A 27,673-nucleotide genomic window follows, 5' to 3' on the forward strand; every position below is an offset into this window, starting at 1 on the left:
AACCTTCATTTATAAGAAAGTGTCCAAGGATTGGACCTTCCGCGGATAGGATCGAGGAAGGGGCACCACCGACAGAGGCTGCACTAATAGGTAAGTATTCTCGCGTGTTTTGCTTACGGTGGGAGCACGGAATACGTACTCTTGATCTTCGATTTCCAAGGTCTTCTCCGGCGATCGCTCGTGGATTGTTCCTGTGGAAGATGGAAATCGCGAGGAACCGCTCAAATTTTCGATTTTTGACGCGTTGAGCTGCGATGGGGCTCGCGAAAGTTGTTCGTACATCTTCCAAAACAGTGTGACCCTTTTAGAATTGGTCCAAAGGACTGGAATTCTTTTTCAGATGTTGGAGGGTCTGGATCGATAGACAACGAGTACCAGAAGTATTTCTAAGAATTGCAATTGGTTGGAATGAAAGAAGAGAATTTAAAAAATTGAAGAAATTATGTCTCTGAACTTTTCTATCTGAGCCTAAAGCGAGAAACTGCGACTGATACAATCCTTGATTAATTTGGTGGCAGTTTTAATGTACGATGATATTCGGATCTCAATTACAATATAATAACAACGAATACTTTTTGCGATGTTAAACAAATATATTTTTGCTAGACAACGAGTACCAAAATAATAATTTGATTTAATCATTTCGAATAATAATTTCAGATGAAATTGTTACATTGTATTAACCCGTTATATTAATTTGATTAAGGATGAAGTTGTCAATAGACTGAGAATGTTTATGCGAATTCCTATTTTTGTAGATAATCGAGATAAAGAAATTTGTTTCGTCAACTGAAAGACTCCTTGGAGAAAATTAATGTAAAGATGTCATTTTAATCTCTATTAACATAAATGTTTTCTTGTAGTTTACAGATTTGCAAATGCCTCGAATGTATAAGAAGCCGCATGCACAGCAGTTTGTTAGCATAGATTATTTAATGAAAATCAAGATAATAGAGACAATCGGCTAGAAGATTCCTAATGCGAAAATAACGTATAAATGTCATTGATCATAATTAATATACGTGTTTGCTTGTAATTTATATCTCAGCACGCGAAGCTGCAGCCTAGTAATGTGTTAACAATAGAAAGTGTGAGCCGTGGATTTCTATTCGAATTCTCATCTTCATTTACGAATGTCAAGATAAGGAAGACAATCGACCGAAAGATTGCTTACGGGAAAAAAAGATAGAAATGTCGTGAATCGTTAATACGAATGTCTTCTGACACTTTTGATTTTAACTCTGCAGTAAACCTTGAATGTAAATTCACCTACAAACAGAATGATCTCCTCAGTTTTCCGGGTCTTCGGAACGTATTAACTAGTCTGAAGTACTCAAAAAGATTCTCAATTGTTACTAAATTGGGCTGTACGCGCATGAAAGATGAGAGCTAAGAATATGACGCTCGAGAGAAAATGTGAAACGTGTTTTCTGATCGTCGAAAATGAGGCCGTCTATAAAAAGTACGCATAAACAAAGGCGTTATTCACTGAGCATAAAGAAGCCCGCTTAAAATGAAGAACGAGTGCATTGCTGTAGCATCAAACACTTTACTAATCTCGATTATCACCTCTTTGTAAAAATCGATTTGCGACAAAATAGCATCTTGTGACATTAAAATACAAGATTTCACTTGTGTAGATATTTCCCAGGCTCTGCATAAATCGGTTATATTTCTTATATTTTTATTATCGGTCTACGATCGGTTTTGCTAGCAAATGTTGAGTAGTGAATCATCGTTTTCACAGATCTGACACAGTAAAATCGTTCTTGATGCTCGAGCATTCCAAGCAATCGCTAAGGTAATCTTCGTGCGATCCTCATTCGATCGGCACTTGGCTTTTTAATCGCTTCTTTAACAGAATACGATGGACTTTTATCGAACTTGGCATCGCGCTTGTTTCAGTCAGTCCGTAGATCTCTTTTTACGTTGCCACGTATCTTGTTCAGCGATTCTCACATCTATGAGAAACTTTAATCTCATTAATGCTTCGTATTTCCAATTTATTAGATCCTTCGGACTCGCGTCCGCAGCAAAATAAAGCAATCATTGTCCGTTCGTTACAAAACATCGTATCTGTTTCTCTTCAAACAATGTTCTTTATGATTTCATATCTTAAATAACATTTTCGCTATTGGGTTCGTTTTTGGAAAATCTTCGAGATATCGCATCCTTTGTTTAAACCGTCCCACGTTTAAATCGTCAATTTGTCTTTTCTTAATTTCGTCCTCGTCTCAAAGTATTCCAAAATGTCTGGAAGTTTACGATTTCGCGAAAATGTTAACTTAACTATCAAATACCAATTATAGTAAATTCTCCCTAATCGACGCTCAAATTGTGCAGAAAAATGGACAATTTGCCTTGCGGCTCGTTTTTATAATTACCGATTGCCAACAACTATTAAAACGAGCCGCAAGGCTCGAATAATCGTATCGCCTCTTTCCAAATTGTTCAATTTTGTGCACAATCTGAGCATCAATTAGGAAGAATTTGCTGTACTGTTTCCGGATGGCACAAGTAAAGAATAAAAATCTTGCTTTCATCGATTTTGTCATTACAGTATACTGTGATTTCCAAGATGAAGAGAAATGTATAGTAATCTTTAGGGGATGTTCCCATTCCGAAGAAACAAAATTGATACATTGCCTGACATTTTCTGTCCGTATCTCCGATGAATCTGCAAGGTTTCAAAATATTTGGAGATTCTCACAGATTCGGAACGGACCGACGAAAAATATATTGTCGTATCAGATCAGTAACGCGAAAACTGTTTTTCTACGGGCAGACGATTGTTTCTTTTGCCGAGGGTTTATGGTTGGGTCAAAGCTCAACAGAGTATTCTCGTAAACCATGCGCGCTTCTGCACGGGAATTGCTTACTGGGGCATTAAGAACGGTTGATTGCGAAGAGGACACGGTCCTTTGGGACATAATGAGTGTTTATTGTGGCCGAATTAAGCGGTTTTCCGCGAATGCCTTCATTTTTAGTAAGAAACAAATACTCCTTCTCCGAAACATTTTAACATTAAAAGCATTGACCGATGTTCTACCATCTAATTAACGTTTTAGGCACGACGCGCCACTATAGTGGCTTGCTCTAGTAGCTCACTCGCTCATCGTTTGAACCAAATAATCGTCTTCATATGCATTGTTTCACACTTCTTTTGTCTTCACATCGATTTACAACAGTCTGCAGGGTGTCCCAAAAATGTCTCGCAATCCGGAAATGGCGGGTTCCTCGGATCATTTGAAGCAACTTCTTCCTTTACAAAAATGTTCTCGGAGGCACCGTTAACGAGTTATTAACGAAAAACAGTGACCAATAAGAATCGAGTACGGCTGACGCGAGGCGGCCCAGCCAACCAGCGCGCGAAGCCCAGTTCCGCTCATTGGCTCGGTCGCCTCGCGCCAGCCGAGCTCGCCTCTCATTGGTCACTGTTTTTCGTTAATAACTCGTTAACGGTGCCTCGGAGAACAGTTTTGTAAAGAAAAAAGTTGCTTCAAATGGCCTGAGGAACCCGCCACTTTCGGATTGCGAGACATTTTTGGGACACCCTGTATATACAGTATCAGACTCTGTACAGTGCATATCAGACTCTGAGGTCCAGAGAAATAGCCTCGCGCAGAATTCAGCCGTACCTAAAAGGTTAACTTTAATTGTAGTGGACGCATATTCGAAATGATCGATACTAGTTTAAAAAAGAAAATCGTACTCTCAATACGAGTATTCACCGATACTTTTAATGCCTTACCAATCTTAAATGTCACCTCCATCATTATAATTATAAATGCATAAAACCCACAGAGTCTACTCACCACTGCGATAAACTTATCCATTTAGAAATCCGTTCCATTTTGTCGGAGATTCAAGCAGACGACGTTGTTACTCGCGACGAGATAACGTCCCGAACGGCCATAAAGTAACGCGTAATCTCCTATTATTACAGTTTGACAATCCTTGGGGAGTGACAATTATCTCTTCCCAGCAAGGAAAAATGACTCGATACCCGACCGAGAGGTGATTAACCTAGCATTTAAAAAGACATGCATGGCTTATGCTCGTTGCACTATCGGCGTAACATTGACACACTTAACTACGATTCTCCTGTCAGGTGTTTATCAGCTCGACATGCAACAAAGGAGTTCGTGGACTCTCCTTGAGGCACGTTATTGTTCCAAAGATGGTTTAATAACAGAACTCGGCCAAAGATAGCGTACGAAAACATTCGCAACGCATCATGGCCAGTGAACTGTAATTTCCTAGCTTCTTCATCTGCACGATCGGTTGATTTTCCACGAAAGGATCGCGCGATAAAAACATAGAGCGAGCATTAGATCGTTTAGCACTGTATCGATGAATAATTCATCAGAACAATTTCGAATTGCACGCTCCTTTCAAAATTAATATATTTTGTACGATGAATTTCCCTTATTGCGTTAATTTAATGATAGATGAGCGACGACATCTAAGATTAAATTAAAAGGCAATCGTAGTACGATCACGGACTTATATAAAATTCTAATATATAGATAAATATACATATATACATATATAATTTTAATATAAAGTTCTAAATAATTCTTTCTTATAAAAAAAATCTTTAAAAATGCAGTTCGAATTTCGTCAGTATCTCTACTCGTTGCTGAAAAGCAAGATACATAATTCTACCAGAAAATTGAATAAAAGCTGTAGAATAATTTTCGATTGCAAATTGTAAATTTATCGCGAGAAAATCAACATCCATTCTCGGAAATAAAATTTCACAATTTTTCTACAACGAGCTTCGGCTTCCCTTCAATTCAGGAAAAAAAGCACGTTCTCGTAATGCACAGATGTGAATACGTGTGATCTGTTGCCGACTGCATAATCATAGTAATTTCAACGTCTGCACGCAGCATTCTGTGTCCCGGCATGGTTGCTGTTCTAATTATCGACACTGGTATTTAACGTTTGCCCGGCCACGCGTTCCGAAGTCTTGCTCCCGTTCCTGAAAATCAGATTTGGTTCAAGCTTCGGAGTACATATCTCGCCGGCGAATCGACTCGGCTTCCAGACCATTGGAAGTTATGGTCGCGAAGTGTAGATATCCGGGTCAAACATAACACGCATAACACCGCGCATACCACGCCTGCGAAACGGAAGGCAAGTGGCATTGAGCTGAATTGAAAGGACCGATCGGAGGGGAACAGTCGCTAAAAGTAAAGCACGCGTGAACATTTTTGACCTCCCTTGGCCTCTTCTGCGCCGACGATGAGTTTGCTTCGTCGCTAACAGCTCCTAAGTCTGATTCGAAACAGAATGTCGCAGCGTTCTGTCTGTTGAATGATGAAAAAAAATGTGCAGAAAATAAATTGAAGAGATTAGATAATTCGTCTCTCAGCTGCGAAAAATTGAGTCTTTATTACTTTAAGCAATTATAGCACATATGAGGATTGTATGAATTTATTTACACGCATACAAGTGATACATCTGCCCAGATACTTACATAGATACACTTGGTGACTTTAACCCTTTGCACTCGAGTGACGAGTCGGAGGTGCCAGTAAAAATTGTTATACCATTTTTCGAAATAATTGTAACAGTGTCAGATCTGTTATACTTAAAAGAAACTGTTAAAACTGCAAGTATTGTACTTTCCAATAGGCTCAATTTCATATGCATAAAGTGCATTGAATCATATAAAATGGAAATACTGTAGATCAGAAAACATCTTCTGGATTTCGAATTAAAATAGCTTCGACTGCAGAAGATTAAAAGCACATTAATGTTTATGTATACATATATTTGTACAAGATATTTTTCAACAAAAAATTAATACACGTTTTATGAATACGAGGTATACTACCCTAAAAATATCGGAAAGAATCGCTCCTCTTAAACAACAATCGCCAAAGTCGCCTTGTTTTTAGTGGCCTGAAACGATTCTCTTCCTTAACATCTCATTTTTACCAAAGGAATCGGAAAACACCCTAAATCTTAATTTGGAATTATTTTCTAAATTTAATTCTGGTAAAGTTTAAGTTGAACTTTTCTTCGATTGACTTTTTAAAATTTTTCCCTTAATGGCCTGAAACGATCCTCTTTCTTAACATCATTTTTACCAAAGGAATCAGAAAACACCCTAAATCTTAATTTGGAATTATTTTCTAAATTTAATTCTAGTAAAGTTTAAGTTGAACTTTTCTTCGATTGACTTTTTAAAATTTTTCTCTTAATGATTAGAAAATTAATTTGATTAAGATAAATATTTATATGCATTTCTTTCCGTTCACGCTGTAAAATGTGACGTTACAAATATTTACAAATTTACAAAATATTTACAAATACTCACGTATTTTATCAACTTGAAATAGGAAACAAAGGAAAACACGGTCTTAGATTCTCACGTATATTTTCGAGGACTCGCGGAACTCGTGGACAGTTAAATAAAAAAAGTAAGACCAGTCGCATTGATAAAACAGACGTTGCTTAATCACATGGCCTCGATCTAGAATAAATCCCCCAAGGAAGTGGACATGTTCCGTCTGAAGTTCCCGCTATCAAAGTCATTCAATTAACGTTAGATACATTCCCAGCGTCCCCTAAAGCTCGAAACAATCAGCAACGCTGCGCAACGTTTTTTCATAGTCTTCTACGACTTTGACCTTTAATTAAAATTCCCTTTGCTGCGAACTATGCACGAGACACATTTTCTTCCGTCGCAAAATAAAAACACATCGAATAAACTGCGACCAACACATGAATGTTCGCCGTGAACCGTCATCAAAATTTTGTCGTGCCTCGCGAATTAAGTTTTCATTTCTTCGCTCTAATAAAGGCTTTTTATTACCGGTTTCCGGTGCAACCTGAAGTCTCTTCTTACGGCGAGCAGGATATGTCTGCAATGCAACATCACGTCGATTATAGTAATATTAACACTGAATATTCATCGTCGATACGATTGCATACTACTGCATTTTTATATATCCATAAATTCTTCGCACTTTCATTTTCCCTTCTACGCGATCCGTTCCGTGACTCCATTAGGAAATAGATTTACACGCAGTCAGCATCGATCAAATATCTTGATTATCATTGACAAGTGGAGCAAAATGGCGAATGACAACGTGGTTTAGTTTCGAGAACCAAAGATTATAGCGAGCAAACGATGTTACGGAAATTCATCGAATTTTTTTGATGCGACAACGTCTGTAACTTTTTCACATCGTCACGTGGTACAGTTAGATCTTTTTTAAGATCTTCGATTTTCAAGGTATTTATAATTGGAAAGCCTCCAAAAAGATCGATGCGTTAAAGCACCAAAATAAAGTTACAGTTGAATATAAATAAAAATAAAATGTACATACTTTTAAACACGAGAACAATTAAGCCACTACAGGATGTCCCAAAATTATGGTACTTCCGAGAAATGAGGGGTTCCTGAGATCATTTGAGGTCATTTTTTCCTTAGCGAAAATGCAATCCGCGGTTTCGTTTAGGAGAATATTTTATCACGACAATATTCTGTTGTTAATTTTGTTATTAGTTAAAGTGATAGAACAAAATAGAAAATTTTCGTTTCGAACTTTTTTATCCGAGCTTATAACGAAAATTTAGAAAATGCGTTTTGAGAGAGATTTTTTTTTCTTTTGTCATCCTGAGCAATAGCAAAATTTAAAAAAAAAACAAGCGTTCTCGTCATGGTCTAACGGACCGTGCACCTCCAGCATTTCCAGCATCTACAAAAAATTCAAATCATTCACAGTGCAGTTATAAAAAAGTTACAGCATCTTAAAAGCTGTTTCCCCGGATTTCGCTGTTTTTAAGAATTCAGCTACTTTCCCGGATTTAGCTATTTTTATGAATTTAGCTGTTTTCCCGGATTTAGCTGTTTTTACAGATTTAAATGTTTCGCCGGATTTAGCTGTTTTTACGGATTCAGCTTCTTTCCCGTATTTAGCTGTTTTCTCAGATTTAGCTGTATTTACGAATTTACCTATTTTTACGGATTTAGCTGTTTAGCGACTATCAAAATCGCGATGTCCCGAGAATCGGCAATGGCGCGAACCAACTGCGACGCTAAAGGGGTTTCGGCGCAGCGAGACCCGCGTAACACGGTCGAACAAACGTTCCATCGTCGAATCGAACAGAGATCGAATTGTTAAGACGATTTCACGCACGGGATCTCATGGATCGCGCCGGTTGACAGGCTGGTGCTTGCTGGAACAAAAGCCCTCGGACTCCACCGGCGTTTGTTCCACTCGCGTGCGCTTAAGATTCGCAGGAATCGAGGAATGAGGATGCAGTACGCACTCTCCCTGTTATCGACCATATCGAGTGAGGAGAATGGAGCCAAGGGAGAGCGAGCCACGGCGAGGATCACCGAGTTCAGCCGAAGGGAACCTCGCTCTCGCTGTTGTGCTTTCGTTCGGAGGCACCAGGAACGATCGCCCGCAACCCTTTGCTACCCCTCCGACGCGTCTCGATCGTTTCTGAATTCGACGATCGACAACGAGATGGTCTGATCTCGCGACCGCCAGTGGGGTCTTTTCATAACGAATTCTCCGGAGCATCGTGAAACGAAGTTCGAGCAAGAAGAATCCGGATAGAGCGTTCGTACGGATACACTTGTTTTCATTTTCGTCTCGTCGCGTACCCGGGCCGTGGAAGTTGTCCGTTCGCTCGTGTGTCTAGTCGAGGCTCGAATTGCTGGTGCGACGTGCACGCGAAGAAAGATCGCCTCCAGGTTCTTCGCAGGCAACTTTCCTCCAGGCTGTTTATATCCGTTCGCTTGCTCCTGCGGTTCCCTGTTAAACCTGCTTATCGATCACTGTTCGGTACGCACAGCAGAGACAAGTGTTATAAATACGTTGCGAATAATGGTAAAGGTGATGTGCGGACGCGTTGATCGTGCCTTCCGTACGTGAACCAGTCGAATGTTTCGGAATCGTCGCCGCGGTTAGCTCGCGGCTACCCTCGCAGCGGCAACGGCCACTGACAGTTCGGAAAAGCTCGTGTGTTTATACATGTGTTCTATGATACAGTGTTCCGTAATAAATATCGTCCGTCGATCGTAAACCCGATGCCATAGTAATCGCACGTCGAGGATGGTCCCGATTGTCCAGCTGCTGTCTCGTTGTCGTGGAAACCACCATGTTGTGTCCTCGTCCATTGTGCGGCTCGGCTATCAGAAAGTAAGCCTGATCTTATTTTCGAGATGCTTGCTCGGCTCGGTGATTCATTGTATCATACATTTTTCTGTAATTTCCGTCGTCCTGTGGTCAGAACATCCTTAACACGTTGCGTTAACACGATTTCGGGTGCACGTTTGAAAATCAATTTTAGCTACGATATAATCGTGTACGTAGAATTTTATTAAATTCTGGAGGAACTAACTGGGTTGCCGGAGTAATCGCTGCGGTCGAAGTTGATATTTTAGGTATAATTGTATGAATCGGTGGGATTCTCTGAAAATTTGGGGGATTTTTGTTCGGCAGTCGCCGCGCGTTTATGGTTCTTTTCCGTTGCTGAAACTACCGCCAGTGAACTGTGACAACCCCTTAATACGCGACGAAGGTCGCAGGTTTCGAAACTAATACATACTTTGCAGATGAACTGGTCTGAAATCTGGAAAGCATATTTTTTATACGAAATAACAAATTGACCAGTTTGAATATTAGTGTATGTGACTTCTATTAGAGAAACGTAAATCCTACTATTGCAGGTCCTACAATTGTTGCTAAAAATTGTTTTAGTTTCTTGTAGTTCGCAGAGATATCTAGAAAAAAATTTCAAGTAGCAAAACGGTACAGTATGTAAAACGACTAGCACGATAAGATAGTAGGTGTATTATGCAAATTAAAATAACAAAATGAGTAATGGAAAAAGCAAATAAGTGTAAGAGGATGAAATATTACAAGTATACTTATGGAAGTTAATTAATTCCGTGTAGCTGACATTCCTGAGCGTTTTGTATAAAAAAGGAAGGTAAAAAAAATCAATATTATTATACACGGCGGTGGTCAAAAGGTTTGAAAAGTATTCATAGCAGAGAAAGGAAGAATAAGTTAACGGAGAGAGAAGAAGCGTTTTGCAGTGACAATCAGTTTCATAGAGATGAACGTATTACGATAAAAACAGAAGAGTGCAATAAACGAAATTAATATTTATACAGTAAAAATGGAAACACAAAGTAAAATGATCCCCATAAATATGAAAAAAATGCTGAGCAACAAATTTGTTATGTTCTACTTTGTCTCGGGTTCAGAAAGAATCGTCTTAAAATTGTCTCTACGCCTTTATTGAACACCCAGCACTGTATTTGATTTGTTAATGTAATCATCGATTTCCTAGCTGTAATCTAGAACGGCTAATAGCATCAGACTTCATCACATTTATATAATTTTGTACCAATTGCAACCTGAAGCAATTATGCTGTTATTGCATTGGATAGTCAATCTATTGATCCTATTTGTATGGTGTATTCTAATAGGAACATAATCCCGGGAGCTTCGTGTGCTTTACTATACTCCCTTATAGGCGATCTGTCAAAAAATAACCACTCAATGCGTAATTATGTTTCATTGATACACTCGCATAGAAATTGTATGACTATTAAATATATTTTTGAGGCCACTCATTTACCAAATCGATTAAGTCCATAAAGCAAAGAATAGAGAAAAGTCAGAATAGTATACGTTTGCTTTTGAAATATAAAGTTAAATAAACATTATAGAAGATTTTATTACAGACTCAGATTCAATCAATAGTATTATATAACATTACTACACTAATAAATATTATTATAATAAATTGTCTAATACATAATTGTCTGTGCATGTATAATAATAAATTGTCTATTATTCCACAGCCAACAAAATTTGTATCATTTCGTGGTATTAAGCCCAACATGAAGGAAAATTATTTGAGGTATAAAAAGCCTAAGAGACAATCATGTGGTTGGGCAGCCATATTTTAAAAAATTGTTAAAATAGAGTTAGTCGATTTGGCCTGTGAACAGTTGATTTATGGAATATTAAATTTGCACATTTTTTTAGCGGATTTGCAAGAGTCGTCAACTACTGTCAACTAATTACAAGTTTCAAAAAATAATGGAATGTGAAGTTCAACAAAATCTCGTACAGTTTCAGTAATTTTTATTTCTCAAAAGAGAGTCCTGCTTAAGAGTACGTATAAAAGGAGGAATTTTTTTGACAGAAATATCCGCAGGCTAATTATCGCGAATAGTAAATCAAATCTAAAATTGCTCGACATTAAAGCGTTATTTAAAGTGAAGAGTATTCTACGCTAGGATGATACGAATATCGAATATCTGCAAAGCGTTCCAAAGATAAACGATCAATATTTACACTATAAACACAAACGTACACATGAAACGCTTTATTGAGAAGTTATAATAAAAGCATTGAACGCGACAACCACAGTGTCATATCCTGTATTATAGTGACATTTCCATAGCGACACGAGTTAGAGTATACAATTACCAGACTTCAGAAATATATACGATCTACAAAAATCTTCAAAAAATTTTAAAGCAGAGAATTCGATAAATTTAAATGCATCTTCATTCTGGTTCAAAGTGCTGCAAATAACAAAAGATGTCATATAGCTTTGAATGCTCTAAACACCATAGAAAAATCTGTACAAAGTGCATCGGATTTATCCATAATAAACGCGTATAAACTTTCATTAAAAGTAAATTGTAGATTGTAAGAATAAATGCAGAATATAGAACAAAAAGTGGTTTCACGCGAGACTTCATTTGCAGAGAAATTGAATACGAGTGTTTGTCGAAACGCGTGACACTTAAAAGGGATCGGCTAACAAGTCTGTTTGTTCATCGTGTGCAGTTTCAACTTAAAGTAAACATAAACGCACGTGTAGCATGCATGTTCACGAAGACGACTTTTCCGAGAACAGAATTGTGCAGAAGACAAATTCTATATTCACAATCACACAGCTTCGTTTCTGCATAACGAATCGCATCCTCGTGCAACAATACTTCTGATTCCTTAGCCGTTAATAGACAGCGTATCTCGTTGCAATTATTTCAACTGCGGATCGGCAGAATACAAGAAACATTTCATATTAACGCGTACATACTATATTCTCATTCGTGATGTTTCTTCTTCGTGTGTAGCGAAAGGAATTTTTCAGTCCTCGACAATCAGTTGTTCCTGCATTCTGTTCCTCATAAAATAATGTAGAAAAATAAATGTCTGATAGACTAACAGTTTAACAGTCTGACAAAATGTGTTCAGTATTAAACGGTGAAGAAATAAAAATGTTGATGTATTAATTTATACTTGTTAAAATTATTAAAGAAGGAAGAAACTTGCGCTTGGCTCCTGTTTCTTGATACAAATTGTTTTTATTTTGCACAGAGATTCCGTAAGTAATTGCAGGTCAAAAATCAAAATTTTCTGCAGCGAACATCAGTCAAATAGCTTGAATATTTGTATCGTGAATAGTAGCGCGAAGTCCGCAATTAATTTTGCTTCTGCACAATTCGCAAAATAAAAACACCTAAACGGTGGGCATTTACGTGTACGCGATAAAAATGTCGTACAAAAGTTGAACGAGGGAGAAACTGTAATACGAGCGTTTTTTCTGAAAAGAGCGTTTATCGAGGTAGCGAACTTCCACCAAACTGCTTGGTTAATTAGTCCTTGAAAACGCGAATTTGCATAGAGGTCAGCAGTCCAGAAATACCATTTATTCGGCGGCGTATGAATAAATAATGGAATCGTCTCTGGTGACCCAGGTCTGCTGCTATCCGAGGGTTGATGAAATATTCTTTGCTTCGGTTTCGCCTCGTAGCATCCGGTACATCGGGAGAGAACATTTGCTGGAAGAGTGTTGAAATAAAATCGTTTCGGAATTACGCAACGATATGTTAATGCTTGTTAATGAGCTGTAACGCCGCGGCACCGATAGCACTCGCTACATTTTAACCCGTTCGAAGACGGAAGCTGCAACGGATCGGCAGTGCCGCTGACCAAAGTCAGTTCGACGGATTTGCATTGATCTGCATTTTCGATATGACAGCCTGTCGATTGTCGCGCTATCACGATTGGTCGAAAACCATTCCGCGGGGCTGATATCAAGGCCGTCGCCGCGGCGCAGCGCGCTCATTATGTTAACAGTTGTTCCGCCGTAAGTTCTCGTTCAAGGTTCCACAAATGACTTACCGTATTTCTATCTCCTTTTTTTTCCCCTATTCGCCGCATAATTGGAGGCGCGTCTATACTCCGGGAATCGTTGGCTAAATTATGCAAGACTCCCACAGAGTATCGGCACCACGGGATCGGCTTACCGTTTCGTAGCGGACACCTGCAACTGCCGTTCCACAAAGCTGTTCCGAACAGAATCGAACTGAATCGGTCGGCCTACCAGGAATCGTTTTCGCGGCGAACGATTCTTCTGGGTTTATGCAAGTTTCTCGATCGCGTCCGCGGTTTCGTCGAGTCATGCTCATCACCTTTTTTTCTCTACTGAGTATTTCTTGTTGAGACGTTGCGCCGCAGACGAGAAGAACTGTATCAGAGTTGCAGCGTTAATTAGCTATCGTGAAATTGCTTTGAACGTTTTGCGATATTATACTTTAATGAACCAAGTATAAGATCAAGTGTTTGATGCTGAAAGAGTGATTCGTATCATTTTGATTTTAGTCTTATATTATTTAGTATATATAAGTATATAAGTATATATATATATATATATATTATTATATTATTATATATATATTATTATATTATTATATATATATTATTATATAATAATAATATAATAATATATATATATACTTTCTTGATTTTATACTTGGTATAAAATGAGCTAATAATAATATTATATATATATATTATATTATTATATATGTACAGCTAAATAAATGATTTGGCATTCCAGGTGTCATCGAAACCAATAAATGGAGAACTGAAAAGTCGAAGGGTATGAGAATCGCAACGATGGTAACTGCATACTTCCTCGACGATGATTCTGTCCAGAATCAGAGAAACGCCGGAACGACTATAAGGGAGACGATTCAGTAAAAGAAAGAGAAAGAAGAGAAACAGAGGAAATCGAATCATGGGTTCCTTGCCAAATCTTCACGAGTTGTCTAAGGAAAAACTAGAGAGTCCTGCTTACAGGCCAGCACCGATTGGTGGTTTAGGACCTATACGACTGCCAGCTCAACCTCCACCATTAGCACATACACATAGACGCGCCAGAAGTAATGGTCATCACCATAATCTGTGGGATAATGATGCCATGCTGGAGGTAGTATATATCTTTTTACAAATCTACCCTAACCGTCATACCGTTTTCTTACGTCCTTTCATAAAAACGCTACCGATAGGATCTTTTTACAATGATGTTAGCTAAATGTCATTAAAATGTCATTAATCTAAAAGGAACTCAATTTTTCGAGTTTAATGGACTGTAGTGAATATTTGTTACAGCTACAAATGATTCTCGCCAATATAATTTATGAATTTTTATTTATCTAGAATTAGATCAGCAAAGCTTTTGGCATTTTTTATTTAGAGTTTATCATGAACTCAATATAACAATTATTATTGAGAAGATCATCGTTAAGTATGATTAAATGACAGCAACTTATTATTATATTCATTTGGAATATCTCTAGAAAATCGAATAACTTTTCTCCGAATGATTGATTTTTTAAATTGATATCGAAATTCTTTTCACTTTTATAATTAGTAAAACCACTAGAAATCACTGGCAACGTACGTGTAATATTATTTTTCGCATATTTGATATAATAGTTATAAATCTTCCAATATTAAATATCGGAACAAATGATTCGTGTCGCTTTTCTTATGAGAAGCAATGTAAAATCTGGCACGATTTACTGCTCTTTTCAAATGTTCGAATAACACCAATTCATTCAGTGGCAAAACACTCAAACCATTCGTCAAAATTGTCTACAGATGATAAAATTCTTAAAGTTCCAATTCTGACACAGGTGGCGTCACTTTGTAAAACCTATAAAATTTTTAATTTAACGCCATCACAAGTAGTGGCGGAACGCTGAAGCTGGTTGACAAAATTATCAACAGTTGATTTTGATTTGTTTTGCTACTACGTACAATGACGCTATTGGGATTTTGAAGAGAGCAATAAATTCGTACCGGATGTTACATTGCCTCCTATAGGAAAAACGGCATGAATCATCTGCTGTATATATTTGCAATAACATATAAACTTTTTTTGTATGATATAGACGCAGAAAAATCTCCTCAACATTTCTGTATCCTCAAAACATTTGTTTAGTCCCTCAATTACCATATTTAGATCAAAATCATTAGAAAAAAAGAATGGGGGTATCATTCAATTACCCGGCACAGTTTCGGTTAATTATCAATTCGATTGATACTGCATGAATAAAATACTGATTTGCAGCACATGGCAGCTTACTCTCCCATCTCTTGTCGCTCCACAAGGACATCTGCTTTGTCATGGCGTCGACGGGACTCGATGAACTCCTCTGCAGGAGCATCATCAGTACGACGTCTAATTGCTGCTGTAAGAGCGGCTCCTTCTGGTCCCCGACCGCCGAAAAAAGCGATACTAAGGCATTGCGCGGCTCTTCTCTTAGGGCATGCAAGCTGTTCAGCCGCCACGTTGCCCATGTTCCCGTTGCAAGCTGGTCTTGGTACATTCAACCCTCATTTGGGACCGATGCTCTTAGCTCTCCTCTATGCGACTGCTACCATCACCAGCTGTTTTGCGCCGATACTCATGCAAAGACTCGGGACAAACCTCGCGATAAGTTCCAGCCACGTTGCTACTACTGTCTTTGTTGGAGCACATCTTTATCCAAAGTGGTAGGTACTTAGAAAACCGGGTCAAATTATAGGGTGACATCTTATTCTAATATTTGAAAAAAAGCATTTATTTCAAATTCTGGAGATACAGAATAAATGCTTCTTTAAAGGGGACTCCTCCTTTTAATGGTAACTTGAGGATATCTTTTCTTCAAAATTCCAAACGTTAAATTTTATGAAAAGTAATTAGCATAGGAAATTAATGTTCTGTGAAGGAACCTTCCTTAAATTTTTATTAAAAGTATCTAATCTTTTTGAACGTTATCGGATAACTTCGTTAGGATATTTTGCTTGGAATGGTGTATACTCCTCAGATGAATCATCGACAACATCTGGTGCAAAGATAAAATTTATGAATGGAGTCACTCGACTCATTAATTGTAGTTTATACTTAATGTTTATGATTTTGTGTAACAGGTATGTGCTATTACCCAGTTATGCGGTACTGGGTGCTTGTATAACACCGAGTTTCATAGCACGAGTTTCTCATGTTAACTCATCAGCAAGTAGTTTAGCTCTGGTATCCGCTGATCCTGAAGATCCTGATGAAACGAGACGGGAGTGCCTTCTGAGACGACTTAATAGAGGAATTAAATTAGCAGAAGACATAGGTCTCGCACTGGGTATGAAACAGTTGAAACAATTTCCGCTTTTATTAATTTCATTCATTTACAGTTCAATTTAAATTTTAGTAATCTACTCTAGTTTTTCATTTTAGCAAACAACTAACTAACATTTTAACTAACATGTTATTGTTTATCTCTAGTTTATGAAACAAGTAGAATTTTATTTAAAATTTAAATATTATATATTTATTCCAGGTTGTTTAATCGCTGCCATACTCGTAAAACTGACAGATTCAGTCCCACTGGATGCACTGAGCAATGAAACAAATGATGTCTGCGGAGCAGAGTATTGTCCAGAAGAGATTTATTTTGAAAATGGCACAAATAGTATACCAGTATTACCAATTGGAACATCCAGAATACTGATCAGCATATGGCTTGGTCTTGCGGTCCTAGGATTAAGTATATCCTGCGCTTTTCTTGATTCCAGAATGAAGGAACCACAGAATGTGAATGAGAAGCATAGTGCTCAAAACATCCTTTCATCCGTGAAGTCTGCATTCCAAGATCCTAAATTGCAGTTGGCTGCACCACTGACACTTTTTATAGGACTTGAGCAAGGATTCATCTATGCCGACTTCATAGAAGTAAATATTACATAAATTTTTTACAATTCCTTGATCTTCTAGTACTTCTACATATATCTTGGGATTACTCTTTCTATTATATTCTACAATGTAGTAAGTACTTAATTATTCATATTGTAGGCATATGTTGTTTGTGCTTTGGGAGGAGCTGGCACAGTAACTCTAAGTTTTTTAAGTTTGGCATCTTTACAAGCTCTAGCAGGTGTAACATTATCAATGTTGTTAAGGCACATTAAAAGATACTTTGTTGTAGGTATGTATCAGTTATCACAACTTTCTAGTTTCAATATACCAAACTTCCAAGTTTAATACTTGCTATATTCCTTTTGCAAGTTGTTGGATTTGTATTCCATGCCTGTTTATTGCTTGTTTTGATGACATGGAGACCATCTGGTGATGATCCAGCTCTCTTTCATGTTATATCTGCTGCTTGGGGAGTTTGTAATTCTATTTGGGAAACCTTGATATATAGTAAGTATATTAATATTAAATTAAGTCACATTTATATGGCTATGAATACTTTATGAATTATTGATATCTTTTATCCACAGTTGTTATTAATAAAGTTATTAATAAAAGATTACTAATTTTCCAGCATTAGTGTTGGGTTTATATCCAAATTCTTGGCAAGGACCATTGTCAACATCTCTTTTTTGGAGATGGCTCGGTCTTGCTCTGACACTTGGATTACATGGACTAGTCTGCACGCAATATAGAGTACTCGGCCTTGCTTGTGTATTACTTCTCTCTGTGGTTCCTTACATATGGCTAGAAATTAGACTAGCCAAGAGAGGTAAAAGTTTAGCACCATTGTGACTGGGAGATTCGATTGCAAGTGATCATGGTTCAAGCACTAAGACAGAAGCACGCTACAGAGATTGAGACAAACTCGTTCTATTCAACTTAAGAATGGCGAAGAGACATAGTAGAACTAGAAAACTTATTGCGCAACACAGTACAAACATCACAAAAAGGGGCACACGACGGAGAGCTCACAGTGTTGCCTTCGCAAATAACATTGAACAATGTATAGCAAAAGACGTTCTGTCACAATGTTCTCCGGTAACAACTGATAAACAGCTAAAAAGTCCAAAACCTAGTGACAGTGATGTTCTTCCTGTCTCTTCAAGCTGAATTCATAAACTTTTTGTATCTCCCACTTATAAGTAGACTGGGAAACAATAAGGTCAGTTTTGAATTAATGAGTCAACTCAGTTGCATCATTATTTCATTGTTAATTTATAAAGGAGTGTGCACTCAAAAAGAGAAGGGCAGGAATGCCTTATTTTTCCTCTTCTACTTGATGGTCAAAATTAATTTTCTTTAAGACATGCTTAATAATTTAACTTTTAAATGACCTAATCCTTTGACACATAAAATCAAACGAATATTTGATCCATTAGTATCAGCTACTTAATAAAATTAAATTCGTTACAAATAACTAAATGCTGTACAATACACATGCTGTTCTTTAGTTAAAGTTTGTATAAACTGAGAAACTTGAACCACAGTTTACCCAGTCTACTTGTTAAATGCGTTTTTGTTTTAAACAGGTCTTTCTTCAAGTTGAATGGAACGGGCGTATGAGTGATTAAAGAAAACTTCATGCAGCAAATAATAACATGCTCTTACGAGCTAGCTGTTGTTCCGAACAAGTACCATCGATGTAATACCTTGATGTCGTACAAGACTGAACGATAGCAGAAAACTATAAATACACACATATGTTGTTAACGATCGAACATACCAATCATAGTAGTATTTCTCTGACAAATCATTAACTGACGTTCAACGTCGAAACGTACCTGATGTCTTTCAAATCCAATTAATTCTAATCTATCCAAGAAATGGAATCCATGAATCGCAATCTACCCTTTATCACAGAATCGAAATGAAGTACCATAAGAAATGTAAGATAGAGTCCATAGTTCTACTATAGTTATAAAAATCAATATCAAAGATATGTATATGGGAAAATGGATAAGCAAGTTACGAATTTATTGTATGGGCGACGTTTTTAATTTTTTAAAAGAAGAATCTTGCCGTTTTGCGTTAAGAAATATACTATACGTTACACGATTCCGATGTTAGTACATCGTTAATATACTCGTCTACCGATAAACTGCAAGAAGAATCGAATAATTCCAAGTCAATAATTATACTTATTAACATTTAAAAGAGAAACTGAATGTCATAAATCTTCTTTGAACGTGAAAACGTTCTGTGTTTTCTACATTATCTATTTGTTATTTATTACTTTTACAACTATATATATATCGGAGAATTAAAATTTAAGGGTAACATATTGTGAGTCTACCTTTGTAATAATTGTTCGTAATAACCTTGAGATAAGTATAGCACGTAAGATTACTTGAAATTAATTCATATTTGTCCTGTTTTTTAATATATCATCTTCCAAAACACAATCCTAATCACGTCACAAATACATATTATTCATTTGAATCATTGTTCCTTCCCATAGAATTTTTATGTACACAAATGGTAGCCTGCATCATTACATCAAATAATACAGCTACATTTTCTTATAGATTCTAAGATGAATGAAATTGTAACGATACAAAAAAAGATATTGAAATACAAACTATTACATGTTATCTCGGGTAATGTTACAATATAGAAAATCAACATGTTTCATGTAATTTAGTGAATAGGTATTTATATGAAATATTTCCTAATTAATAGAAATCACTGAAACGAAAAACAAATAGCCGGACTATTTGTAATTTTACAAAAGAAAAAGACATATTGAAATACAAAATCACTCTCCTTGTTACTAATATAATTTTCAAAGTACGACTGATCGTTTGTATTAACTCATGATTCAAGCCAAGCTAACAAACATAAAAGATTAATTCGTATAACAGTATTTGTATGTACACCGATCTATTTTCAAATATTAAAATTAACTATATCACTGAGATCTATACAAGGGAAGATATAAAAGGGGACGCTTTACGAAGAGTCAACAAAATGTAAGAAAAAGAAATATTGTTACTTGTTGTAATGCTAGGACAAGAAACATTACTTCCAATGCATCACAAATATACACAGCAATAAAATTGCTCATTCTGGTCTCACTGTTAAATAGTAGCCCTCAGCTATTGAATCGTGCTTGTGACGTATACTGACGGTTAATTTCGTTACACGGAATGGAAGCGAATGTTTATGTCCTAGTAAATAAATACGGATTTATAAACGGTATTGCAAAAGCATATATTAACTGTATTTCGTGAAATAATAAATATTATCTTATTTTATATTGATCAACGTTTCAATTTACTTTCATCTTCCACCGTGACACACTTTTCAATCATCGAAAATGTATTACTCGATGATCGGATTCAATGACAGTGTCTCTACGAAAAAGCAAATACCAGAATATTATGATAACCACTTTTTCAATTATTAAATTACATATATGTATATATATAATCCTGTTCACAATAAGTCAATATTACTATATAACACTGATTGTTAAAAACAATATAGTGAACACCATTGTACTACTTTCATCATAAATATATTATTCACACTCAGGCAAATAGTTATTATAATATTCGAGCCAAGAAAGAATATCTTATATAGTTTCAGTTTGGCAGTAGAATGCACGGCCGCGTTAGTAAACGTTCTTCGCGTATAATCGTTATGTATTGACTCGTACAACTTCGTACGAAGATAATATCACCGTAACTTCACATTCTACCACTTCTTTTATTGACTAATCTCGTGTCATTCACTTCAAAATCCATGAACTCATTCCATCATGGCATATAGTTTATACTTATAGCATATAAGTTTTGTAACATTATCTACCTAAAGTATTGTCATCATCACGAGACGTGTAGAAGTTAATTAATGTATCGACACTTGAAGTCGAACACTAAATATAACAAGTAGAATTATACCTAAATCACTCACATTCCACATACCATTAGCCACATAGAAACTTTTAGCTATAGCCAGTATAACTTCAACAATGCCCCTTTATTCATTGTTTTTTTTAATTCCTTTCTAGATTTCCAAGTACAACGTCATCCCATGATTTACTTAAACAGAACAGAAACTGTAACAAATGTACAAAACTTTTGTTCTACAAAAAGCACAGGTTTCTATTCGACAGTTGCAAATACAAACTATTTACGCATTCTGAATGCAAGTACACATGTATAGTAACTCAGGAGATCATAAAAAATTGTACGTTCATATACCATCTAAAAAGAGTTAGGAGTTTACAACGATCGTATGTGTAGTTTAAAACAATAATAATCAATGAAAGAACCCCTGACAAACAAAGGAAGCTACCCTGATCTCTAAAAGAATACTGACGGGAAACTATCATAGTGTTATAAAACTGTGTGGAAATTATTGTTTGAATCATTCTCATCACCAAGAGAATATAATGTTAACGCTTAAAATCTTTCAACACATATGAATCCGTCATTTGTCATTTCCGTTTGAAACGATAAAAATTCTGCTGAGCTAAAGCACAGGTTTCGTCACTACATACGTAAAACTCTTCTTTAAAACTTGAAAAGAATTTATTATCTATAAATTATAAATTTTTTTTCGAGATTTTCTTAAAATTAATTTTAATTCGTGAAGAAAAATTTTGTAACAAAGAACCGTGTATTAGCTGTATTAATTCCTGGGGCGCATTATTGAGACAACATCGTGTAATTAAGACTAATATTATCTGACAAGACAAAGCAACTTTAGGCTGAAGCAAAGTGAATTAAAAACCTATACGATGTGTCACAATTACATACTTTTACTTCAATTCCTAGTTTGCAGTTTATCACTGTTTCAGCCCAAGATTACTTAATTTTTTTCCATTTCAACATGCGTAGAAATAATCACATACTAGAAAGTGGCTCTTATCGCACGCTTACAGCAATTATTTACCGATAACGTTTCCAACATTTTTTTTTAACTTCTTAACAGTCGTCATTAAAACAGTCGTCGTTAAAAGCTCGTAAGACCCACTTTCTCCAGGTATGTGCGAACGCTTCCATTCAAAAATTAAACAGACGCTGCTACGACTTGCAGTCCCTAGTATTTGCCAATACTATCACTTTGGTAATAACCGTTCATGGTAACTACGCATATAAAGCATTGAAACTGGGCTGAAAATTCAATCCACACGAGTATTCCACTTAATTAAATGCAGTTCACTACACGGGGTATAATTTTACAGTTGCATATTTTCAATACGGAAATAATATCTGATCGAGAGAAATACTAAATTACGTACGTCAACAAATATTTAAACATGTCCACTATAAATAATCGTGCACGCACGCACTACGAGATTCTTAAATAAAACATTAGTAACAAAGCTAGTACGTTTCAAACAATGGTATATTTATTCCTTTCCATTTCAATTAGAATTTCATTTTAGAATCCAATTGATCAAATTTCGTATTCCCTTGTGGAACCTTCTGAACAATGACCATGTGAAAATGGTTACCGTGAACGAAATTTCGATTCTTTTTTTCGTGGTTTTCGTTTTTTGTAGAAATAAACTATAATTGAAAATATCGGTGTTCAATGACTGGTATCGTGAACGCTATAATGAACACGGTATTAATTAACGAAAGCGTAAAACGTGTTGATCATCTTTAAAAAAAGTCATAGCGCAGTTCACTGAAAAGTTTTCTGTAACGAACATAAAGAGCAATGAACATAGTTCTACCACATGGTGCGATTTTGAGCAGTTTTGCACTTGATAACGTCACACCGAGGAAATTTTGCGTAATGAATAACACTGCAAATACTTCCATTCACACACACGCGCACGTTATTCTGCGTACCGCAGAAGTCTTTCCTGTTTTTTTTTTCTTTTAATAATTTACAATCACTACTTAAGTTTGATACTTAAAATCTGTCTGTGCATAGATTAGGAATCAGCTGCTCAGACCGGGGTGTAGTTTCCTTTCGGTTTATAAAATATCTGGCCGCGCACAAAGCGTCTCATTATCTCTGACAGCAAAAGACGTTTCTCTTTCTTGATTTTCTTAAGTATGCCTCGGTTCTCTTGCGCGCGCCGTGAAAGATATGGCAATACTTCTTTAACTGGGCCGTAAGGAATATATTTGTATGCTGAGTACCCTGACTGACCTGAAATATAGTCATCAGAAAATTATACTATTTCTTGCTTCCAAAACACGCCTCTACAATTAAGACCTTCTTCAACCAATAAGTAACGCCCAACAGCAAAGATTCTGCATTTTATTTTTATTTTAATCACGTTACTAAGGATTAAGAATGTTATACCTAATGGCATTGTTATGTAGTCGCACATGCCCAACAACTGGCCGAAGCAGATCACTTTATCTTCCGGTGAGATTCCTATCTCCTTCATTCTGAAATAATAATGCGGCAGTTAATTGGTTTTACAGAGAACTGGAACAAAATTATAAAAGTTCGCAGGAATGTTTCACATTACATACTTTTCAATCGCAAAGCGTACTGTATCCTCATTATGGGACGCGACCATAATACCAATCTTTCTGGGATCCTCGCCTTTATCTTTGTACTGTTTCATTCGCCTTAAGCACTCCATAAGCGTCTTATGATAGGACTCGGTGGTAGCCTCATACGTAGGGTTCGTTGGATCAGGGTAGCCCATCGCCGCCGCCCTTGCTCTTTCCTAAATAACGAAGTTACATAATCGAATATTGTGCAGTTAATAATCAACATCAAATAATGTAAATTTACAGGCTGATGAGCTGTAAATGAGTGGGATGAGTGAAAAAACTTAAACAATATAGCTTAAAGAATGAACACCTCGAAACACATATATACATTTAACAATTGCCGAAATATTTTCCTAACGTGCAATTATGAAAAAAATTATGGATATGTGGAAGGTAATTTTTAAGCCCAATCTTAAAATTTAGACATTGTAATAATAAATTTCTTTTGACATTTAGAAGACGAAATCGATAAACTTTTGTAAATTACAAATTCTGAATAATGCTCATTAGTAAATTACCGCTGTAACTTGCGTAACTACATGTAAGATATGATTCACTACTTAAAGTATTCATTTTCGCTACTCACTTTAAATAATTCACGCTTAATCGCCACTTAATCAGTATCGTGGGTACTAAAGTCACCCTCTCCGCCATAAATCTTTCAAACAGCTTCCAGGTGTCCAAATAAGTAACATACATGACTAAATTACCTGTTCGATGTAAGCTCCGCGGACGAGTTTAGCACCGAAGTAGAAATTTTGACGTTCTGCTTGTTCAAGGTCCGTTTTCACCTCGTTATAAGCCTCTTGTAAGTATGTCTGGTAGGTATTGAACACCACGGCCTATGAAGTAGACCATTGGGAGTCAGAAATCATTCACTGAAAATTTACTAAGTGATAATGACATATCAATGATTTCAAAGCATTACCTTATCTGTATTGTACTTGCGCATCATCTCCAACGTCAGTCGCGAAATGGCTGGTTGAAAATAGGTTTGTTCGGCATCTATCATAATGCGCACGTTTAATTTGTCAGCCACCTGGGACAGAAATTAACGAACCTGTCTTTGTCAATCAACCAAATAACTTGTACTGCATTAGAATGAGAACTCCCCCCCCCCCCCTTCTCTCACTCACTTGTCAAGAAATTGTACAAGTACAAAATTTCTTTTTATTTCTTATATCATATTTTACACAATATAACTAATGCACTATTTCTACTTCATTTTCCTATTTTATTTTTCCTATTTCTATTTTATATCCATACCGAAACTATAGTGTTCAGGCGTCTAATCATGTTTCTAAACATCTCTTCTTCCTTCGATGTCAACTGGGACATAAGCTTCACCATCTTTCCTGTTTTAATATCAGGTACTTGGAAAGTCTCGCTCAGCTCGTAATTTTCGTCCAAAATACCACTCCATGGGAACAAGTGAATGACACTGAAATCAGATGATATTCATTAGTATCTGCAGAAGTTAATTTTCTTTTTTAAATTACACGTACACGTTGGAACGAAAACTAATACAGTACTTTGCTGATGCAAAAATTAGAATGGAAAGTAAGTTACAATTTTAAATTCTATTAAAGTCTAGCATGTTACAATCTAAGAATTACGACCAAATTACCCCTCTTTGTCCGACTGTATCTTTTGAAGAAACTTTTGAACTGGCGCCTCATCTTTGATGTGTGCTTCCTCGAATTTTTTCATGAAGTCATCTGGTTTCGCGTGATGGGTTAAAACAGCACCTTCACCACCAACCACGTCAGACATGTATTGTCGTGCCCGCATAATTACCTCAGATAATTGAAGCTGCAGAGGTATAAAACAAATATTTTAAAAAAACAATTCAAGTTACTCTCCATTAAATTTTCTTCCAATTATTCTTAACACAAAAAATCCTTGTTGGGAAACATACCATCATAACTGTAGATAGTAAGAAACATTTATAAATTATTAATTATATAAAATAGTCTTTTTTAGAAGAAATCGTAAGAATACAAAATCGTTTAGAAACTATTTCTGTAAACGTTTTATAAAATAAATACGTACCAAAAGCTGTGGTCGACCAAGAGCCGTCAGCTTAATTGCTGTAATACCTACACCCATTGAAGCACCTGAACAGAAAAGTGAAGACATAAAACATTTGTCTTGAGCAAAATTTGATAGTGTATCTTGTAACTGATGTGACACACAAGAGGTACTGCAAGATATAAGATATTGTACGTTTAAATTGTAAAAGAGTCATTTCTCTTCATGATGACAACTACGTACAATTTTAAATGAATAAATGTGCCAACGACGAATGTGTGTCGATGTGACCTAAATTCGTTACGCAAGAGCTAAAATGGAACAAAAGTTCGGCAACCCTTTAAACCGCTGAGGGTTAAATAGAATGAAGACTTAACTGGATGCACCATTAGTTACAAGGTACCCTCTCTTGACCGAGGAGAACATAGATATTTACGGAACGAATCGGAAAGGGTCTTTGTGCTTGAAGTGTCTCTTCTCGTCAGGACAAGGATCGAGGTAGATATTAGTTTGTAATGCGTAGGATATTTCAGGTTTTAATGTTTGAAGAATACGTTTCACAAACAATAGATACATATAAACAACAATTTTCGTGTTCTCCAATGCATTGTTTGGTTTCTTTCCCCCTATAAAATGAAAAATAATATTTATATCAACCGGTATACCTGCAGAATAAAAAGTTTATTTGCTCTACTTATTATTAGACTAGATGAAGCATGATCGATTCTAATTTTGCTCAGAAAAAAGTGTCGATGTTTGTGACCGTTATAAAAAATTAAGAGACTGTTACTAGATCGTTGAATTTTGGTGAGCAAATGATCAGCAATTTTTTATCTGAAGAACGCTTTGCAAGTATCGTCTATGACGCGCTATCGTTTGATCGAAGACCGACAACTGTAATTGGTCGGGCCGAATTACATTATTCAAATGAACTGGAAACTTTTTCGGCTATTCGAGGCACCGTTATGCCACGTTATTTGGACGCTTAAGAGAATACAAGATTCCCTAGGGGAGATATTTATAGATGCTACGTCCACGTGTTCTCGCCGAGCAAAATTTTCGAAGTTTTGCGTCAAAAATTTCCTTCAACAATATCACCAGTTTCTAATTAAACCGATCTAATCCGCATAAAATTAGTTCGATATATTCGAAAATTTCTTAATTACAATTATTCGGGTTATTTTTTTCAGAGCGCAATAACGTAATTTTAATTTAACTGAGTAATTTAACCAAGCTTCAATGAAACTAGATTTCTATCGAAGTAGAATTGCAACATCAAATTTATTTGCAGTGGAACGAGCTTTGACAGAGTCGTACATCTTCCGAGAAAGAAATACCACTGGCCTATTTGCTTTTACAGAAACATCTTTACTAGAGCAGGACAAGCCCCTGATTATCTATTGTTTGATGCAAAATTGAGAACACTGTCGCAGATGTAGAACTACGAGAATGCACAGACGGTTGTCGAAGCATTGTTTATGAAGATACAGATTAAGATAGGTAGTTCGTCTAGCTAGGTCAACAAAATGTATTACTCTACATTGCGTTTATGTAAATGTGGTCTTCAAATATTATCACGACACAGCTTAATTATCACCAACAATTTCATTGAAAAATATATAGGAATAGTCTACTTCTAATTGTAAATAATACATCACAATCGAGACTTTTACACTAAGAATGCCAAATCAGTCGAAGATGCATTTAAATTTTTCTTTTACAATTCTTGACATTATAAAAATGTTTCTGCGAGACATTTTTTCTCTATTCAAGCTCAAATCATAATAGAAATTATACAAAGTTTAAATAAATCCAATCTTGCTATTATTATAAAATATTATAAAATTCAAAGTGTTAAATGTGATTTTCTGGATAATTAGGCCGAAAATCAAATTCGATTCATTCTATAATTATATATTAATATGCCTTAAATATTAAAGCACTTGTTATTTTGTGGTTTCAAACGGTACGTCCGAAATTGTTGAACGCTCCGCGGAACAGATTTACGCAGCGCTATATCATCTTATCATTCAAGGGAACCATAATTCTGCTGCAGCTCGCTGACAGAAAGAATTACTGCC

General features: G+C 36.2%; 2 protein-coding genes and 2 long non-coding RNA genes across 6 annotated transcripts in view; 1 reads left to right on the forward strand and 3 right to left on the reverse strand.

The window, feature by feature from the left end:
* Positions 1-5,376: 5,376 nt before the first annotated feature.
* On the reverse strand, positions 5,377-8,256 carry LOC117229563 (uncharacterized). Its single transcript, XR_004492582.2, has 2 exons — positions 7,976-8,256; positions 5,377-6,878 (listed from the first exon to the last, which is right to left on the reverse strand). It is a non-coding gene; the product is annotated as an uncharacterized LOC117229563 (long non-coding RNA).
* A 97-nt stretch (positions 8,257-8,353) lies between these two features.
* Positions 8,354-20,348, forward strand: LOC117229562 (UNC93-like protein). Of its 2 annotated transcripts, XR_004492581.2 has the most exons (9): positions 8,354-9,173; positions 13,909-14,280; positions 15,427-15,851; positions 16,269-16,474; positions 16,673-17,064; positions 17,185-17,317; positions 17,398-17,535; positions 17,660-18,250; positions 18,618-20,348. XR_004492581.2 is itself a non-coding variant. In XM_033486114.2 (8 exons), exons 2-8 carry the CDS (start codon positions 14,089-14,091, stop codon positions 17,878-17,880), a joined length of 1,707 nt encoding a protein of 568 aa, XP_033342005.1. In that variant the 5' UTR covers positions 8,354-9,173; positions 13,909-14,088; the 3' UTR covers positions 17,881-20,348. The 2 variants fall into 2 exon arrangements, 1 of the variants encoding a protein (XP_033342005.1); XM_033486114.2 differs by having other exon boundaries at positions 17,660-20,348.
* Positions 12,346-13,606, reverse strand: LOC117229564 (uncharacterized). Its single transcript, XR_004492583.2, has 2 exons — positions 13,191-13,606; positions 12,346-12,847 (listed from the first exon to the last, which is right to left on the reverse strand). It is a non-coding gene; the product is annotated as an uncharacterized LOC117229564 (long non-coding RNA).
* A 428-nt stretch (positions 20,349-20,776) lies between the features above and the next one.
* Positions 20,777-27,673, reverse strand: part of slgA (proline dehydrogenase slgA) — a 42,771-nt gene continuing 35,874 nt past the window's right edge. For both annotated transcript variants that reach the window (XM_033486023.2, XM_076520081.1), the window contains exons 4-11: positions 25,614-25,678; positions 25,189-25,373; positions 24,828-25,002; positions 24,490-24,600; positions 24,272-24,403; positions 23,535-23,734; positions 23,359-23,447; positions 20,777-23,202 (exon numbers count right to left, since the gene is read on the reverse strand). In XM_033486023.2, coding sequence (XP_033341914.1) covers positions 22,997-23,202; positions 23,359-23,447; positions 23,535-23,734; positions 24,272-24,403; positions 24,490-24,600; positions 24,828-25,002; positions 25,189-25,373; positions 25,614-25,678 — 1,163 coding nt within the window. In that variant the 3' untranslated portion in view covers positions 20,777-22,996. The remainder of the gene's footprint in view (positions 23,203-23,358; positions 23,448-23,534; positions 23,735-24,271; positions 24,404-24,489; positions 24,601-24,827; positions 25,003-25,188; positions 25,374-25,613; positions 25,679-27,673) is intronic.

Source organism: Megalopta genalis, chromosome 3, assembly GCF_051020955.1.
Source record: "Megalopta genalis isolate 19385.01 chromosome 3, iyMegGena1_principal, whole genome shotgun sequence".
Classification (NCBI taxonomy): domain Eukaryota; kingdom Metazoa; phylum Arthropoda; class Insecta; order Hymenoptera; family Halictidae; genus Megalopta; species Megalopta genalis.

Excerpts from the sequence above, each read along its gene's own strand:
- LOC117229562 (XM_033486114.2), top strand. The coding sequence starts at position 14,089 with ATGGGTTCCTTGCCAAATCTTCACGAGTTGTCTAAGGAAAAACTAGAG. Across the intron at positions 17,065-17,184 it reads TCTATGCCGACTTCATAGAA|GCATATGTTGTTTGTGCTTT; the intron begins GTAAATATTACA and ends TTCATATTGTAG. Across the intron at positions 17,318-17,397 it reads TAAAAGATACTTTGTTGTAG|TTGTTGGATTTGTATTCCAT; the intron begins GTATGTATCAGT and ends TCCTTTTGCAAG.